This window comes from Bombus impatiens, unplaced genomic scaffold (assembly GCF_000188095.3).
Source record: "Bombus impatiens unplaced genomic scaffold, BIMP_2.2 scf_0151, whole genome shotgun sequence".
Taxonomy (NCBI): Eukaryota; Metazoa; Arthropoda; class Insecta; order Hymenoptera; family Apidae; genus Bombus; species Bombus impatiens.
The window spans coordinates 1,599,065-1,617,093 of NT_176570.1; the positions used below are offsets into that span (position 1 = coordinate 1,599,065).

The 18,029-nt window shown below is 37.2% G+C and overlaps 2 protein-coding genes across 7 annotated transcripts in view; one reads left to right on the plus strand and one right to left on the minus strand.

The window, feature by feature from the left end:
- LOC100745126 (protein neuralized) overlaps positions 1-14,759 on the plus strand; it is a 123,863-nt gene extending 109,104 nt beyond the window's left edge. For 5 of the 6 annotated variants that reach the window (XM_033319345.1, XM_024365764.2, XM_012382355.3 and 2 more), the window contains 3 exons: positions 2,293-2,459; positions 6,511-7,079; positions 8,354-14,759. In XM_033319345.1, coding sequence (XP_033175236.1) covers positions 2,293-2,459; positions 6,511-7,079; positions 8,354-9,482 — 1,865 coding nt within the window. In that variant the 3' untranslated portion in view covers positions 9,483-14,759. Of the gene's footprint in view, positions 1-1,161; positions 1,509-2,292; positions 2,460-6,510; positions 7,080-8,353 lie in introns of those variants that run through there. The other variant, XM_012382352.3, reaches the window with a different exon arrangement.
- A 286-nt stretch (positions 14,760-15,045) lies between these two features.
- Positions 15,046-17,874, minus strand: LOC100741732 (tubulin alpha-1 chain-like). The gene is made up of 4 exons (XM_033319351.1): positions 17,663-17,874; positions 15,783-16,612; positions 15,463-15,626; positions 15,046-15,383 (listed from the first exon to the last, which is right to left on the minus strand). Exons 1-4 carry the CDS (start codon positions 17,835-17,837, stop codon positions 15,254-15,256), a joined length of 1,299 nt encoding a protein of 432 aa, XP_033175242.1. The 5' UTR covers positions 17,838-17,874; the 3' UTR covers positions 15,046-15,253.
- Between the last annotated feature and the right edge of the window lie 155 nt (positions 17,875-18,029).

Below are 18,029 nucleotides of genomic sequence, written 5' to 3' on the forward strand. Positions count from 1 at the left end.
GGCCGCTTCCGCTTGAGTAGCGTGTGGTTTCCGGTGCGTGGCGCACGTACGATGTCGACTGCGATACACACCGCCTCCCTGCGCATATCGATAGTCAGTCGGAACTGGACTGTCGTTCGTGACGGTTGTGGTCCATGTTAATCCCGTGATTTTTCGATTTTTTTTTTTCGTTGAAATCTTTTGCTGCTTGATTGTTTTTTGTATCTTAGTTGGTTCATTAAAATTGTGATTTTTTGCTGGTTGATTTCTTTTTGCATCGTATTTGGTTTATAAAAATCGTGATCCTCTGCTGGTTCATTTTTAAATATTTTACTTGCATGAGCAAAAAAGTGGTACTTCGTTGGTCCATCTTTTAATATCTTGATTTTGCTTCTAATTATGTTTATCGAGCAGATTCGCTTTACGCGAGAAAAGTTTTGTGATATTTTTTGGTGATGAGAATAGAGTGACTTATTTTTTCATGTATGAAGTCCAATTTTGTTTAGTAGTGGAGAATGATTGTTAATTCGTTAAAATTATCTAGCTTCGATTAGAATTGTAGTTGGAAAATTACTTAGATCTCTGGTTATCGGTATTATAGTGTGTCGTATAATAATATAACGCATCGTGCTCTAAACTCTGTTCATGTATACATTAATTGAACTTGTATTTTCTGTTTAAGTTGCGTCAACTTTAATTAGTTGCACCATGAACGAAATAGATAAAACGCTATCTTAAATTTACATACAGAACTGTACTGATCGAGTCTTATCGCTTCCTTTCAAGCCTCAACATTGCATTGCCTTGTTGAATTAGCATAATCGGAGCCAAAAAGGTCTACATATATAATTAATTGTATTTGATAAAAACATAAAATGGTTAATAATCTTATCGAATGTTATCACTTCTTTCCAAATTTCTCCAAGTTTAAAATGATATATTAACTTAATTGTTCCTATAAAAAATAAGGTTCCAAGAAACAATATTGCAATTACATCAAAAAATTACGATATCAAGTATTAAATTAACTTAGCAATTTGAGAAAAAATTTCCACCAAAAGACAAAATTCTCAGACATTGGCAAATCTTTAAATTTACAGTTTTTGGACATATTTCTATTTAAAATTCGCTTCTAAATTTACCAAGGTCGGGGGAAAAATGTATAAAAGTTACCAATTCTTATCTATGCCCTAAACTAAATCCAATCAGTTCAGACACAGACAAGTCTTCAAATTTTCTTATCTATTACCAGCAGACGACAGATTAGAAATTTGTCCAATTATCAACGCCCATGCATAAATTAGAAATCACATGTAAAAATCAGAAATTAAAAATTTGTTCTGTGATCGTGGATAAATCCGATCGGTCCTTGATTTCGCATGGACCATTGGGAATGGCGACGTTTCCAGTTGTGGGCTGGGAATATCCTGGACGTAGCCTGGGAATATCCTGTCAGAACTCTCGCATTCCGGATCACCGAGTCGGAGTTATGAAATACCGAAGTGGAAACGCTCGAGCTGCCACGAGAGGTGGTTTTGCATTTCAGTTTCTCGATCGAATTCCATCTGTTCTCTACCTCTATTCGTTATACAGCTATCTATGTATCTCCATCACTTTCCTTGGCCGCTTTTGTTTCGTGCAAAGAGACTGACTCGAAGGAATTTTCCGGTTCTTATAACGTTTTCCTCTTACAAATTTCGATACCTAAGATAATTGAGGATCTTTGGAAATACGTGTGGGCAGAATTCGACGAAAATTGAGACTCATTCTTATGTATTATTATTTTTATAATGATTCCGTTGGGAAATCGTGTAATTTGACTTAAATCTTATTTCATAGATGTCGATTGACCTGTGGACTATTCTTTAGCGGAACCCTTTGAGTTCCTGGAGGAAAGCTCGTGGGTCTTCATCCATAAACACTCCTTTCATTTTCGTGTGCCTTCTGTGAGGGTCAATTATAGCCAATTATAGAGTTATATAATGATGTGTTCTGATGATATAATAGGTGAAACTGTTGAATTCTTTTGATGAAATTTTCTTTAGGTTCAGCTTTTGTTTTGATGAGATTTAAACACACTAAATCCTTTTAGTTAGTTTCAAAAGAACATGTTATATTTTTATGACGTACCTTAAGAATTCGTAAAGAGTAAAATATGCATATCTCAGTAATTCAAAGTTCCTTTTATTGTCTTTGATTATGAAGTTTATTAAGTTTAACACGTGTGGAATTATTAAATCAAATTATCAAATTATGTAGAATTAGAAGATCTTCGAATGTAAATTAACGTGTGCCATTTATTTATTGTTACAGCACCAAGATCATCCAGTGCAGGCACCAACAATCTACCGCCACTGACGTTCCATCAGGTTCATGGTGAGAATATCAGACTCTGCAATGGCGGTACCATCGCCAGAAGATACGAAAGCTTCTGCAGGGGCATCACATTCAGCGCACGACCCGTCCGGGTTGGCGAAAAGGTAAATTTCACTAAAAATTGTCACCATTCGCTCGAACTTACTTATCAAATTATTCGGTATTAATATGTTGTAACAAATTTTGAAAAATGTCTAACAAAAAACAGTTATTGTAAAGTGGACAATTTATAAATAGATAATTGGGAACAAGCTCTATTAACGTATTCTTGAATATTTATTTCCTTCACTATAATTCCACGCATAATTAATTATGTACTTATTTACCAACGCTCTTGATATATTTGTCGTAACAATTAACAGAATCAATCAGTTTTAATCTAATTTTTTTAATCTAAAAGATAGTACTAATCCATCAATTTGACAAAACAATGTAATCAGAGAATTAGTCAAAGTTATACATCATTCTTCGTTCAAATCTCACTGAAAAAAGCTCATCAATCATCAAATCCGCAATTATACCAACACGAGTGCAACATTCTCAGGAAACACACTGTCGAAGTCAACCAACACGCTTAATAACAAGTCTCAGCGAGGTCGATGCAATTAATCGATTCGAGCCGCAGATATTTCCCCACGGTGGAAAACACCGTTTTTCCCGCGTTTCCTCGTTCTCTGCCCGTAAATCGTATACACCAGGGCGACGGTTAATTGTGAGAATCGGGTGACTGTTGTTCCGCTCGACGGCTTTCGTCATTTGCATTTTCTGCATGCGTCTATCGAACTTAACGAGCGACTGACCCTGAAGAATGGCCGAGTCATTTCACGTGGGCTGATAATTTAGCTTTAGATCAAGTCGATTTAGATTTTTTTCTCGAGGAGATCATTTAGTAAAATCCAGTTTATTTCTCAGCCGATACGAATACATTAAATTAAAATAGAAATGCATAGTAAAAAATGTGAGCTGTGGTAACTTTGTTTGTAAATTAATTAAAAGTACATTTGCTTTTTTGCTAATTAGTACCGCCACTAGAAAACTATGCTAACCGCAAAGGGATAAATGTTACTTCAGAAAAATGGGCGTTGTGCGTTTATGGAGATTTTCTCCACGTTAAAAAATAGGTTTTTGTCTTAAACTTTACATGGGTTAGATCTTTTGAGGATCTTTTGCAATGTTAAAACGTAGAGGGGAAGTCGAGGTTATTATTTGTTTTCTTTCTCCAATATATTTTCTTTAGAATACGATTATGTTATTATTCATTGGATTTGCTTTCTCAGAGTTGAAATAAAAACGAATGGCAATGAGTTAAACTTAGATTAGATTGTATCAGATTTGTATCAGACATGAGAAATAGCTAATTATACAGTTTCATTCGTGATCTGTAACGTCTGGAAAAGTGCCAGGAACCAATTAAGGGTGAAAATATAATGGAAGCCATTTATTGGGGGTTGAAAGCTTAAGCACTTTTCTGAAGTAATGTTTGAACAGCTCCAAAGGAACGTGCGAGTTGGTAAAAAACTGTATGAAAACAGAGGAGCCAATTAGGAATAAAAATGTAATGGGGTATAATTACCGAGGGTTGAAGGTTTAAACACTTTTTTTAAGTAATATTTAGACAGTACTAGAATAATATATGAGTTGGTAAAAAAATTGTATTCAAAGAAAAAAATGCGAATTGCGTTTTTGGGTCAATTGTTATTTCTTGACTGAACAGGACCTTCTATACGCAAAGTTGTCCAGCTGATTCGAGTTCATTGATTCGGAATGGAAGCGCGTGGCAACGGGTACGAAGTTACGTTGTGGAGGAGAGCGTGGGCGAGCCATTCGAAGGCTCGTCGTGGATTTCACTAAACGCCTTGGAATATCGAATTTCCACCATCGCTTGATAAACGATTCGATTTGTCTCGCGAGACTTGTACGATTTGTTTCAATCTCAACCTCTTGTCATGCGCTTCTATTGGTGCTTGTTTCGATAGCGTTAATTGCTTGTTGCTATGATATCGTGTTATGTGCAAGATATTGAAACATTATGTATAATTTGTAATTAATCTAATCATCAATTTAAAGAACTAAAGCCATAATTAGAATCGAAATTGAATTTTCATAAAAGAAATATGACGTGCTTTTGTTGAATGAGAACAATAATTTCTAATACGATTTTTTCCTTTTTTTTTTTAGTATATGTATATAGAGCTTTGGAATGTGAGTTATCTTAACTCGATATCTATCTCTGTGTGATATCCAGCAAATATCACAAGTGTTGTGTTTATCTTCGAGATCTTCTCCTAATATTGATTTTTCGATATTCGGTAAATACCCAGTGACGAATTTATAGAGTTACCTCTATGTACGTGCACTTTATAAATTGCAGCAATTAATTTTCGACTCGTTTTGATTAGATTTGAATGGAGAAAATGAAATTAACACTGCAAACATTGTTTCTGTATAGATCCGTTTTGATCAAATTTAAATCTCGTTTTGAGTGAAAGAGTTCGAATTGAATAGGCAAATTCAATGGCTTAATTCTTTTATTTATAATCCAAGAAATATATGTAATATGTTCGCCAGCAACATTCGTCGAGAATTTGAAAGTCGATAGAAATGATGGAATCATTCTAAGGTATTTGCGTAGGTGCACTAGTCTTAGAAATTATATCTTAAATTACTAGGAGAGAAATCATAATCACGCGTCTTTGCGTCACTCGACACAATTGACGCAATTAAGTCAATCATCAATAGTATATTTCTTCCTTTCCATTCTTATCTAACAATATTGATTATAACGTACGAGGAACTCTGTCCATAAAATCGCATAAAAATCGAAAGTATTTATGAAATTTCTCTATTGTATGCGTTTTCTCCGAAACGCTTCGAGCAGATCTATTTCATCGGTTTCCTGGTTTCGTCGGTCGTAATAGAGAATCGTAAACCGCGAAGTTAGAGGTTTAGACGTAAATCGTTTAAAAGGCAAAGCCATCAGCAAAGACATTCGGTTCTAGGAAAAAGAACATCGGCGCGAACTCGATATTTCGTAACTGTTCCCCTCTGTTAACTATCGCCTTTAAGATTTTCGTCACGTTCAGCCTCGTGACATAACGTGGCCGAACTTGGTAGTGAAAAAGAGTCTTGTCGTACACGAAATCCTGTGATTGAACACTACGAATTGCGTATAAACGGGAATATTCCTTCGAGAATAACGAAAATAATTTAGAGCTGGAGAATAATTTGAAAGCTGGGAGAAGAACTGTTGTATTTATTTGATAAGATCGGAAAGTTCGTCCCATAAGAATTCTAGGAACAGAAGGTTCAGGTAGTTACGACCTATTAAAAGGATTCTCATGATCAATTTGTAGGCCAGTGATTTAGTGAGCCCGTCGTGATGTATCGACTTCCGATAGAATGTTGGTAATTTGAAAGAAATTGTAGGACTCCAAATGTTTTAATTGCCAACCTGAATTCCGGTTGATCTCGTTGCTCAATGAGCGAAGCATTTCCAAAGTACGTAAAAGGAATTAAACGATAATTGCGCGAAATCTTATATGCGTTTGTCGGAAACTGATAAATTGAAATTGTGAAACGTTCTTATTAGAGTTGAGTGAGAAGTGTTACGATTAATCATAAATGCCCACAAACATTTCTACATCACAGAATTCCTCAGACTTACAATTAATTCGAAACGTAGTTCTTCTATCATTATCATCTTCATTCACAATCAGTACATTACGTTACAGTCGTTAAATACAGAAGCTCTCGGTAAAATAACGAGACCTGATTAAATACTAAAATCTTAAAGATCGTAATAGCTCCATTAATCCAAAATGGCAATAATTCCTCAATGACTCAATCTCCGATGTAGGATTATTATTATTATTATCTGTTGATATAATATTATTAAAAACCACCTCCTTTCATATCATAATCTTAACTACCACATATCACAGTCTATCATCGTAACGTCATTAACAACCACCCCTTTCTTTATATCACGACTCCATTAGGATCAATGACAATCCCCCAAGGTATAACAATAAGGCCATTTAATATCCAGCGTGAAATTTATAATTAATCTTTGGATTGTGAAAGCTAAGATAATTTCCCGCTGAGTCGATTTGAAGTTCGTTTTATTCTAATCAATCTCTTTTTTCTTTTTTTCAGATCTGTGTTAAATTCCTCGAGATCTCGGATAATTGGAGCGGCGTGATTCGCTTCGGTTTCACTAGTAACGACCCGATCAACCTGCGAAATGGCCTTCCGAGGTACGCCTGTCCGGACTTGACGAACAAACCCGGTTACTGGGCGAAGGCCATGGCCGAGAGGTTCGCCGAAAGGGACACGGTACTCTTCTATTACGTCACGTCCGCTGGGGACGTGCACTTCGGCGTGAATGGCGAGGAAAAGGGCGTATTCTTCAGCGGTATCGAGACACGAGGTCCATTGTGGGCTATCATCGATGTCTATGGCAACAGCACAGCCATCGAGTTTGTCGATCCTAACAGACAACATTTCAACAACATCAGGAGAGGCACCGAGCATAGCAACGAGGATAACGCGCAGCACAGCAGGCACTCGGCCATGGACGACGCGAGCAACGCGAGCAGAGACGTTGAGAGGATCATCGTTCCTTCCATGCAGGGCATTTCGATCCATCATGAGCCCGACGTCGAGCTACCTGGACTCAGGTTTCAGCCTGCCGGTGTCATCTTCACGCCGTTGCCCTTCCACTTGTGAGTATCTTCGGGAATCCCTTTATCTCGTAATCGCATCAAAAGCATCTTCTCATCGAGCACCATGATCATAAGATCGAGCTTTAACCCTTTTGAACATAATGGTGGTTGGAGACTGTGATGATCACAAATGAAGCTTTTTACAAACTTTGGAACTCTAAACCGAGTCTCCACTGAAGCGCCAAAAACGAGGAGCTGTTTTGTCGGCGCTTGTTTGTCCACACTAACGACTTTCTCAAGAAACATGAAAGAGTATCGAAAGGTTGACCGTTGTTGCTTCAGCGAAGACACGGCTTTATAGTTGGTGTAAGAAATAGGGTTCAAGAAGAGATTAATAGGTTCTATTTTATCCTAGTATAGAGTAATATATATATAACGAGACAGTGCTGAACATAGATGAAGATTTTCACGATTTGATAGTTCTTTATATATGTTGTTGGCATAAAAAAAGGCACTTCGGGAAGAGATCGATAGGTCCATGTTCTATCTCACCTAAAGCAAAATATGGTTGAGTAGAATGTTTGTACCAGTTTTGTTCTGAAGCTTTCAGATAATTTAAATTATAAGAATCGTGACAAGAATTGAATTAGCACGATACAAGACTGTAAGAATCCCATGGGCTGCTATTGATTCGTTCGTAGCCACATTGTACAGTTAGAATGGTCTTCCGGTGTTATTTGTTCTCTAACTCGCGTCGATTACCATCGCGTGTTATGTCTGTTCCGTGTAGCTTTACAATGGGTGAATACTAACAAGGCCTTTTTGGAAAATTCAATGTACTTCGCGTTGAAATTATGTACACTTTAATTGTTTCCCTCATATAAATGTGCTCTAAACGAAATTTTTAAGTATTCTGTGAATTTCTATAAATTATCAAATCCTGAATGTTGATTTAACATGATCAATTTATAAAAGTATACATAGTGCAAATTGCTCAATTCAATCCATAACTCTTTCAACATCTCTCTCATGATATTATCTCATTGCTACAACTAATTAAGATTTCAAAACTTAATATGCACATTCTTAGAATTAATTTAAACTTCCCTTCACTTAACTACGAGATCTTCTATTATGCTCGCCACGTAAAAGCTTCACCTACCTACATAATAAATGACTTCAAATCAACACCGTGACATCTCTCCCCCACATCCTAATCCTTCGACATTAAACATCAAGGCAACGTCAGCTTGCTTTAAACTGACATTTCCAACGTGGCTACCGTTCCGCAGTAGACCATCCTCTAATGGATTCTTGCTTCCTTCATTTTCCAGGACCCGAGGTAGAAACATCCGCTTCAGTAACCAGCAGTGCGTGGCGACACGGACCGACACGGAATTCTGTCACGGCTATGCGTTTACGAGCCAGCCACTGCTACTGGGGGAGCGATTGGTCGTGCAGATCCTCGCTACAGAGCCTATGTACGTGGGTGCTTTGGCTCTAGGTCTGACTTCTTGCGACCCAGCTCGGCTAACCGCCGAGGATCTACCCGACGACAGTGATCTGCTACTGGATCGTCCAGAATATTGGGTAGTCTCCAAGGATGTGGCATCCAGCCCTCAACCTGGTGACGAGATAGCCTTCACGGTAACTCACTTTGGCGAAGTTCAAATGAGTAAGAATGGCGGACCACCGAACGTAGTGATGCACGTGGACCAAAGTCTTCAATTGTGGGCGTTCTTCGATGTGTACGGTAGCACGCAACGAGTCAGGATGCTGGCTGAGAGGCCCACGTCACCACCGCGACAGCGCCAAAGCAATCCATCGCCAGCTACCATCTTACAACAGCAGCAACAGCAACAACAACAACAGCAGCACTGCAACCACAGTAACGCAGCTACAGAACTGTCCAGATTTTCCGAGATGGTTCAGTTCAAACCAGCCATTGGCGGAGGCACCGTACTGGTGGTGAATCTTCCTCCTCAGACTGGTTATGTTACACCGTCCTCATCAACGCCACAGCCTACTTACGCCTCCGCTGGGCATAGGAGTCAACACGTGCACCCTCCAGCAGTCACTGCTTCGTCGTCCACGGCGTCTACGGCGTCCACGTCGCATCCTGGATCTTCCAGACAGTCCTCACCGCCTTTAACAGGCACCATGGCCAGTACAGGTTCCTCTACGTACGTGGAGCCAGTGAATTACCAGAGTCTTGACGGTACTCTTACCTCTCAGGCGTCTTCCCACCTGCAGCAATGGAGCGAAGGCCTTCAACCTACGCCTGGACAGCCAAACGAGTGCTCGGTCTGCTATGAAAGAAGCATCGATAGTGTGCTGTACATGTGCGGTCACATGTGTATGTGCTATCCTTGCGCTATTCAACAGTGGTGCGGCAAGGGTGGCGGACATTGCCCACTCTGTAGAGCGACCATTAGGGATGTGATCCGTATCTATAGATCCTGAACGACGGCACAGCCACTCCGCGGAAGGAACGGTTCCAGGGGTTGATGCCCGACCAAATCGCGTTGATTCGTTTTCTCTCGGAACAAACAACCGCCGCCATTGTCGTACAGTTCATCGCATACGATATTTTGGAGTTCTCGTCTGTGGGGAAACTATATTTATGCTCAGGATAAATAATATCTTCGGTAACAAGTTCGTAGAAGCATCCAACTGTTCTTCTGCTCATTCTTCTGCAAATTTGGTCCTATTTGACGATGAGTAGTTTTGTTGTTACGAGATTCTCAGGATCTTAGAACTTTAAAAAAGCAGTGAAGATGACGCGGAAATGATAACTCAGATGAAAAGATGAGATCAATCGCGTTTATTACCACCAAATTGATATAGGATTGTGAGACGAGAACACGCGAAGTATCTTCGTTGAACCCTAAAGACTGCGAGTTTCTGGTTCATCGGCGGTTTTGCTGTCCTTGTAACGTCAATGAGATTCGCACAGTGTCGTTGAACTATCGTATTCGGTTGCAAACGAGTGACATAAAGATTCTGTGTACGCCTTCGAGCTTGGCAGAGAACAAAAGGAATGAGTGAACGTATGAAAGACGAAGGAACGAGTGAATGAAGAAACTAAGAAAGAAAGAGAGTAACATTGATCTTAGATATTTTCACAATCGACATTATATATAGTATATATATTATCGCTACCGTTACTATCATTACCACTTACTGCTGCTACTATTCTCAACCTTTAGTTATTATTTTTATTTGTACGACTAGTAATATTATTATCACGATTCTACAACGACAATAGTGGTCGTCACGTTATTCTTATATGGAGAAAAGTCACCCTAACGATGGGTATCATTATTTTTTATCGCTGTGAACAGATCAGACCATCGTCTCCAAAAAGAGCGCCATCTGGATCAGTCGAGACCGATTCAATTTTATTTTATTTAACAATGAAGTAAAATAAGCTCGTGTGATTATTAAGGCAGGCGCCGTAGGGCGCGTGTAAGTTAGAATTTACGTCGCTTTCACAACCTTATCTGGGTTTTTATGTTATTCGTTTTACTCTTTCGTTTTTTAATTTGCTCTCGCAAAGTTGGAACGACCGCGTCACAATCGTGTCCTCGAGCTTGCAGGACGCGCGAGTACGCGTCTCTTTCCTTGTTTGTTACTTTCGACAATAACGCCTGGATATGTAATGTATAACTTTGAAGTTGTTAGCGGTTCAAGCGACCATAAATAACTGTGGTGTGTGTATAACTGACTACTACGTATAAACGTCGTACGTATTACCAAAGAAACAACGCGACACGTATGATTCCTCCCCCGCTCTGCGTACGTTTCAATACGAACTCGCACGCAGTCCTCCACGCAGCCAGCCTTAGAAGGACGATGGTTTTTGATACGTTTTAGAACTTAGCATTACCGTTTTCTACCGAATTCGCGCGCCCCCAAATGCTACACGAAGAAACAATGTATACTCGTCTCTGGCAGTTGCAATGTGCAGATCTTAGCGACATGTTTTTTATCCAGAATCTACGTTTAATTGGTCTACTTGCGAGGGTTGAGGTTTTCGAGTGTAAATAATGTTCTTTCGGATTATAATTTCGCTGCTCTTTTAATATTGTAGAATCTTTATGAAAAATAATCCTTCGTGCTATATTTGATATTAGCTTTGTTATCTGACATCATAGAGACCTTGCCTAGTATTATAGCGAGAAACAATTTATACATTGAGTCAGTTGCATTACACAAGATTAAAGAAAAAGGACTAGAGTTCATCTAAACGATGAAGTTACAATGTTAGTTTTTCAAAACCATACAGTACAAGTTTAAAAACCTCTAAACGCCAAAAATCAGGGCAACAAAGGCCAAGAATCATTTGTATAAAAATTGTTCATCATAAGGAGCGATCCAGCGAGACGCTAAACATATCTTTAACCGCAGATCTCCGCGTTATATTCCTAACTTTATTGACGACAAAAGTACAAGCGAAGTTACTATACACTAGATTGCATAGCGTTCTAAGGGGCAATGTTTAGAGGCTTTTATCAGTGTTGACGACTAAAATGGAATTATTTGAGGTGCTCGATAGCCAAGCAGACGATCGAATTCCAAGAACTTCGAATCCTCAAAACATTCGTATACACTTAACTAAGCCAAACAATTAAGTTTCGATTATCTGGACCTAACCTTTCTCGGCCATCGAGTCTCTCATTTGTTATGGACTAAAAGCGATTTATAGAATTTCGTAGCGTCTCGTTCGATCATTCTAATCATCGTCCAACGATTGGAGTATGCATTTTGCGATTGTAATTTGCCTGGACGAGTAATTACTGCCCCTACGAGTTCGCGTTTCTTTGACGCGGACGAAATATCGAATCGACTGGCCGTGGAACGATAACAACGATTTTGTTGCACGGTCTGTCGAGTACACGAGGATCATCCTCTCCATGTGAGCGCTTTATTTTCGTACAGCAGCGAAACGAAGCCGAAAACGGCGACGTTTCTCTCTTCCACTCGGCCCACGGACGCAAAAAATCAAGTAAAAAAAGAACGAAATCCTAACGACGACGAGAGACGAGCGTCCTCGAGGCCGTGCCTTATAGACATTTTACCGACAGTCGGCATCTCGCGTCGCGTGACTCGCGTTGCTCGTCTGAGCTTCCTCCTATCGATCGACAGAGATCGCCCTGGCCAGAAGTTCGTCTCCCGATCCGTTCGATTCGTTTCCGGTAATAATCCTTGCTCTACGCCTTCGCTCCGTTGAGCCCAGCTCACAATTATCATGGCGTTTCAAACGTTTGTGAGGGTAAAGTGACGAGCAACACAATTATTACGCTATTTATCATATCGGTATACCTGTCTTTGATCTTGTGGTTCCTGAAATTTGGTTCTTGATAGTACTCGAGCTTAAACCGTGTTTGTGATGCGTTTGAATGGAAATTAGATGTTAACTCTTTGCTGTTTTTAGGAGAATTAAGAATTGTAGGAAATAAGAGATTGCTTTAATTTTCGAGGGAATTTATTTATTGGAAAAATTTGATATTATTTAATGTTTGGAATTGGGCAAGACTACATCAGGTATTATACTTTATGCCTAAGTTGTATTGACAATAATCAAACACTGGTTATGTATTTCAATGTAAGAAACAATTATGTATATTGAGTTGCGTTCAAGACACTGGACATTCGTGTAATATGTTTTAGAGATGTAGGTACTTAAATACTTCTTATATGAAATATACAGAAACACAACTGCCACTTTACCAGTCTAGTCTCTACAAAATTAAAAGAACCAAGTTCATTATTTTTTAAGCTATCTAATTTTAATTTCCAATTTTTATTGCTCAAGTTTCAAACAAACGTATCACAAATCGCAAGAATTAGTCTTCAATGTGTTCAGTTAAAAGGGAATTGTGGTTGCTCGTTCAACGATTATTCACAGCGTGATATCGAAAAATCCGGCGAAAAGTAATGATTAGCGTCGAGCTGCTCTTCCCCTGACAAACGTATTTGTCGATGAGGGCAAATTGTTCGCCTGGCGAAGAAATGCTCTTGAGCATATATATTTAAAATGAGATAAAGAATAATAAAAAGAAACATTCGCTGGAGAGAGAGAGAGAGAGAGAGAGAGAGAGAGGGAGAGAGAGCGAGCGAGAGAGAGAGAGAGAATGAAAGATGAAAAGAAAGCTTGAGACAGAGATATCGTAAAGAGTCAGGAAGAGATGAGAGAGGTCACATCACGTAAATTGGGATTGCGGTTCCTAGCCGTTCCCGGAGATGCGAGAGCAAAGCGACAATGAGAAAGAAAGAGACACAAGGAGCGAAAGAAGGATACTGTCGTCGGACAACGGATGCGCAATAAAGAGTAGTGAAATCTCTAGTCCAGCGAGCGGCAGCTTTAACTTGCCTGCCAATCCAAAAAAGAAATGATGAGATAAACGATGATGATAATGATGATGATAATTGTATTTGAATTAAGGAGAAAAAGAAAAAAGATGGTCTCTAAAAGAAGAAGAAAAGAAAAGCGGTCAGAGTATGAGAGGGAGAGAGAAAAAGAAAGAAAAAGAAAAAGGAGAGAGAGAGACAGAGAGAGAGAGAGAGAGAGATAAAAAAGTATGAAAGGATCGCGTAGGTGTATTTGTATGTGAATGAGAGAGAATGAACAGAAATTTTATAAAATACAAAGTTTTAAAAGAAAGAATTTGCTAATATATGGCGCGTGTCGAGCAGAAGCATACCAAGTCACGTGACACGCGCAACGAGAATCTTTTTATTAGGATACTCTATTTACGATAGAATCATAATAGTCGTGATCGCGTTTGACTTCGATGAAAGGTGTCACAGGCGAAACGTCGTTCAATATTTGCTCTTCCTGTTTCGTGTTTTACCAGAAAATCTAGAAGAAGAAAATAAGAAAGAATAAAGTTCCGCCATTGAACGTGTGAACCTACGAACAAAAACGATCGATGGTATCTTTTTCTTTGTCGATGAAGGATATTCTAGATAAATATTATATATTGATTATTATTATCCTAAGAATCGAATGAACAGACGCTCTCGTTGATGCCACCGGGTCATTGTCGTCGTGATATATTATCATTGTATGTCGGTGTACCGATCGATCGATGTTTTTTATTTTTCATCATCGTCGTTGTGGTTCTTCTCACGTTCCCCTACATTCATCATCCTTCGCCGTTTTTTCATCGCAAACGCATCTTTTTCTTTTTTTTTCTTTTTATATAATAGACGTACTCGACCAGCAAGCTGGGATTTCCTTTTCTCGATTGTCACGCGAGGACACTCGTCTAGATCTTCTTTTATATTTTATCATTATTTTTTTATTATTATTTCTATTATCGATATTACTATTAGGTTTATTATTATTGATTATATTATTATTGAGTTTGTCTTGTACCACTCGGCGAGAATGCGCACAAAAGAAAGAAAAAAAAAAAAAAAGTAAAGAAAGAAGAAAGGCAATTTCGAAGCGTGCGTTGCCTGCAATGGAAACGTTTCGAAGCGCGTTTTCATATCATGTTATTACACCGAGTGTACTGTCCGTTACGTCGTGGTTTGGAAAGAAAGAAAATGGAAAAAAATAGAAGAAAAGATGTCACCCTTGTCCCTCCCCTCGAGATTGAAAGATGATTCTATGTGCGATAAAAGTTCTCTGTAACTGTAAAGCTGTCGATTACGAATTTATACATATGTAATATAATTCGTGTAGCCGCGTGCTGTCCTACACAATAAAAAGCCTGTAATATCTATGAATCTTTGTGTCTTCCTCCAGTTGTATCATCCTCTTCTTTATAAGAATACCTGAATTATTTCAAGAGCAGACAGTTTAGTCCAAGTTAGACCAATTAGTTGAACAATTTTATTGATAATAGTCCAAATAGTCAATAATAGCAAGATAATAGATAATATTGATATTGTAATAGTCCAAAGAAGTTGATTTATGTGGAATAGATAAAAAAAATGTTGAAAGAGATTTTATCAAATATTATTCTATTATATCTTGTAAAGTTTAGTATTAAACGAAGATAGAAGAATTTAGAAAAAAATAAACCTTTATTTACAATATAAAAGTTTACAAATGTGTATATGTACATTAAAAATAATGCTATCTATTAAAACAATGACAAGTACAAACAAAATCAACGAAAACAGTGTACAGTTTATACAAAATAGTTGTGGGAATTGGTCGTTCTCCTAAAATATTCCTGTGTAAAAAGATGGTTTTCTGACAGGAACATGTCGTCTATTTAGTTTTCATCTTCACCTTCGCCAGCGTCCGTCGAGTCCATGCCAACTTCTTCGTAATCTTTTTCTAAAGCGGCCAGATCCTCTCTGGCTTCGTTAAATTCACTTTCGTCCATACTCTCTGCCACGTACCTAGATTTGGAAATTTGAAATTTAATTTTAATTTAATTTTTCCTAATTCATCTTTGTATCACGGTCATATATAATTTACCAATGAACAAATGCACGTTTGCCGAACATGAGATCAAATTTTCTATTTAGTCTGGTCCATGCCTCAGCGATTGCAGTAGTGTTTGCAAGCAATGCCATCGCTCGTTGTACTTTGGCGAGATCTCCTCCAGGGACTACTGTTGGTGGTTGGTAATTAATTCCTACCTAAAAAATCAAATTTACGTCTTTAATTACCTACTTTTCCACGAAATATATTTCTATTTTTCTATCTATGGTATCAGTTCAGAATATTTCAAATAAAAACGATTATAGATCTCATAAAACACAAGTTCTTTCACTACTAAAATAAAATCCGTCTACCTTAAAACCAGTGGGGCACCAATCGACGAACTGTATCGCCCTCTTCGTCTTAATAGTCGCAATAGACGCGTTCACATCTTTCGGGACCACATCACCTCTATATAATAAGCAGCACGCCATATATTTTCCTCTCTGTGGATTGCATTTGACCATTTGCATTGCAGGCTCGAAACAAGACGACGTTAACTCCATCACCGTCAATTGCTCATGATAAGCTTTTTCAATCGAAACAATTGGCGCGTATGTAGCCAAAGGAAAGTGAATCCTGGGATACGGGACCAAATTCGTTTGGAACTCCATTAGATCCACGTTCAGAGCTCCATCGAACCTCAAAGAAGCCGTGATAGAAGACACTATTTGTCCAATTAATCTATTCAAATTCGTATAGGTTGGTCTTTCTATATCTAAGTTTCGCCTGCAGATATCGTAGATCGCCTCGTTATCGACAAGGAACGCGCAGTCCGAGTGTTCTAGTGTCGTGTGCGTAGTTAAGATGGCGTTGTAAGGTTCTACCACCGCGGTGGAAATTTGTGGAGAGGGGTAAATGGCGAACTCGAGTTTAGCTTTCTTGCCATAGTCCATGGAGAGGCGCTCCATTAGAAGGCTGGTGAATCCTGAACCGGTACCACCACCGAATGCGTGGAAAATTAGGAATCCTTGGAGACCGGTGCACATATCGGCGATTTTGCGAATTCTGTCCAGAACCAGGTCGATTATTTCCTTTCCCAGAGTATAGTGTCCTCGAGCGTAATTGTTCGCTGCATCCTCTTTACCGGAAATTAGCTGTTCGGGGTGAAATAGCTGATGGTAGGTTCCTGTCCGAACTTCGTCTAAAATGTAAAACGTTTGGAGATGTTGGAAATCGAGATTTTTGTCACTTTCTTAAATTCTTATGACATGTATCATATTTTATAATCAGACTGCGAATATTTATGTATGTTCGTAAGATTGTAAATATAATTTAGAAAATTGAATACTTTATATGGTTCTTCCATGCGCATTCTCTGCGTTTTTGTATCTTCAAGTTTCCCATAAATTCATAAAAATCCACGGTCTGTTTATATATCGTATAAAGTATGTCTATTGTATTGTGTTTGCAGAGAAGCTTATAGTAAATAATATGATTGAGAGTAGTGTGTCTCTACGTTCAAACTTTGTATACAGCAAAGAATGATTGTATATAGTGGAAATTAGTTACTTTTACTTTCATATTTTCTTCAAATAATATATAATATTTTATAATACATATATTATGCAAAATACATATGTATATATATATATATATATATATATATATATATATATATATATATATATATATATATATATATATATATATATATATATATATATATATATATATATATATATATATATATATATATATATATATATATATATATATATATATATATATATATATATATATATATATATATATATATATATATATATATATATATATATATATATATATATATATATATATATATATATATATATATATATATATATATATATATATATATATATATATATATATATATATATATATATATATATATATATATATATATATATATATATATATATATATATATATATATATATATATATATATATATATATATATATATATATATATATATATATATATATATATATATATATATATATATATATATATATATATATATATATATATATATATATATATATATATATATATATATATATATATATTGTAGTATCCTGAATACGTAATATTTATTCATTCTTTGTGATTAGGTTAGAATAAAATATGACACGATAAAAAACTATAAGATAATTTGCACAGAGTAATTTTTAAATAAAGTTTATGTTATTTAAATTAAAACTACCAATGACTGTAGGCTCAAGGTCCAGAAATACAGCTCGCGGGACGTATTTTCCACCGCCGGTCTCGCTGAAGAAAGTTTGAAAACCCTCATCGCTAGAACAGCTCTGAGGCGGAAGCATGCCGTCAGGTTGTATGCCATGTTCCAGACAATATAATTCCCAGCAAGCATTGCCCATTTGGACGCCGCCTTGGCCAATGTGGACCGACAGTACTTCACGCTGAAAGATTAGATAAATTTATTCTTTAAAAATTATTTTTCTTTCGTATCAATTTTATAATTATATTATTAATATATATAAATTAATTATTAATATTTAATAACGCACGCGCTCTTATTATATATGATATAAATTATTAACATAAATTAA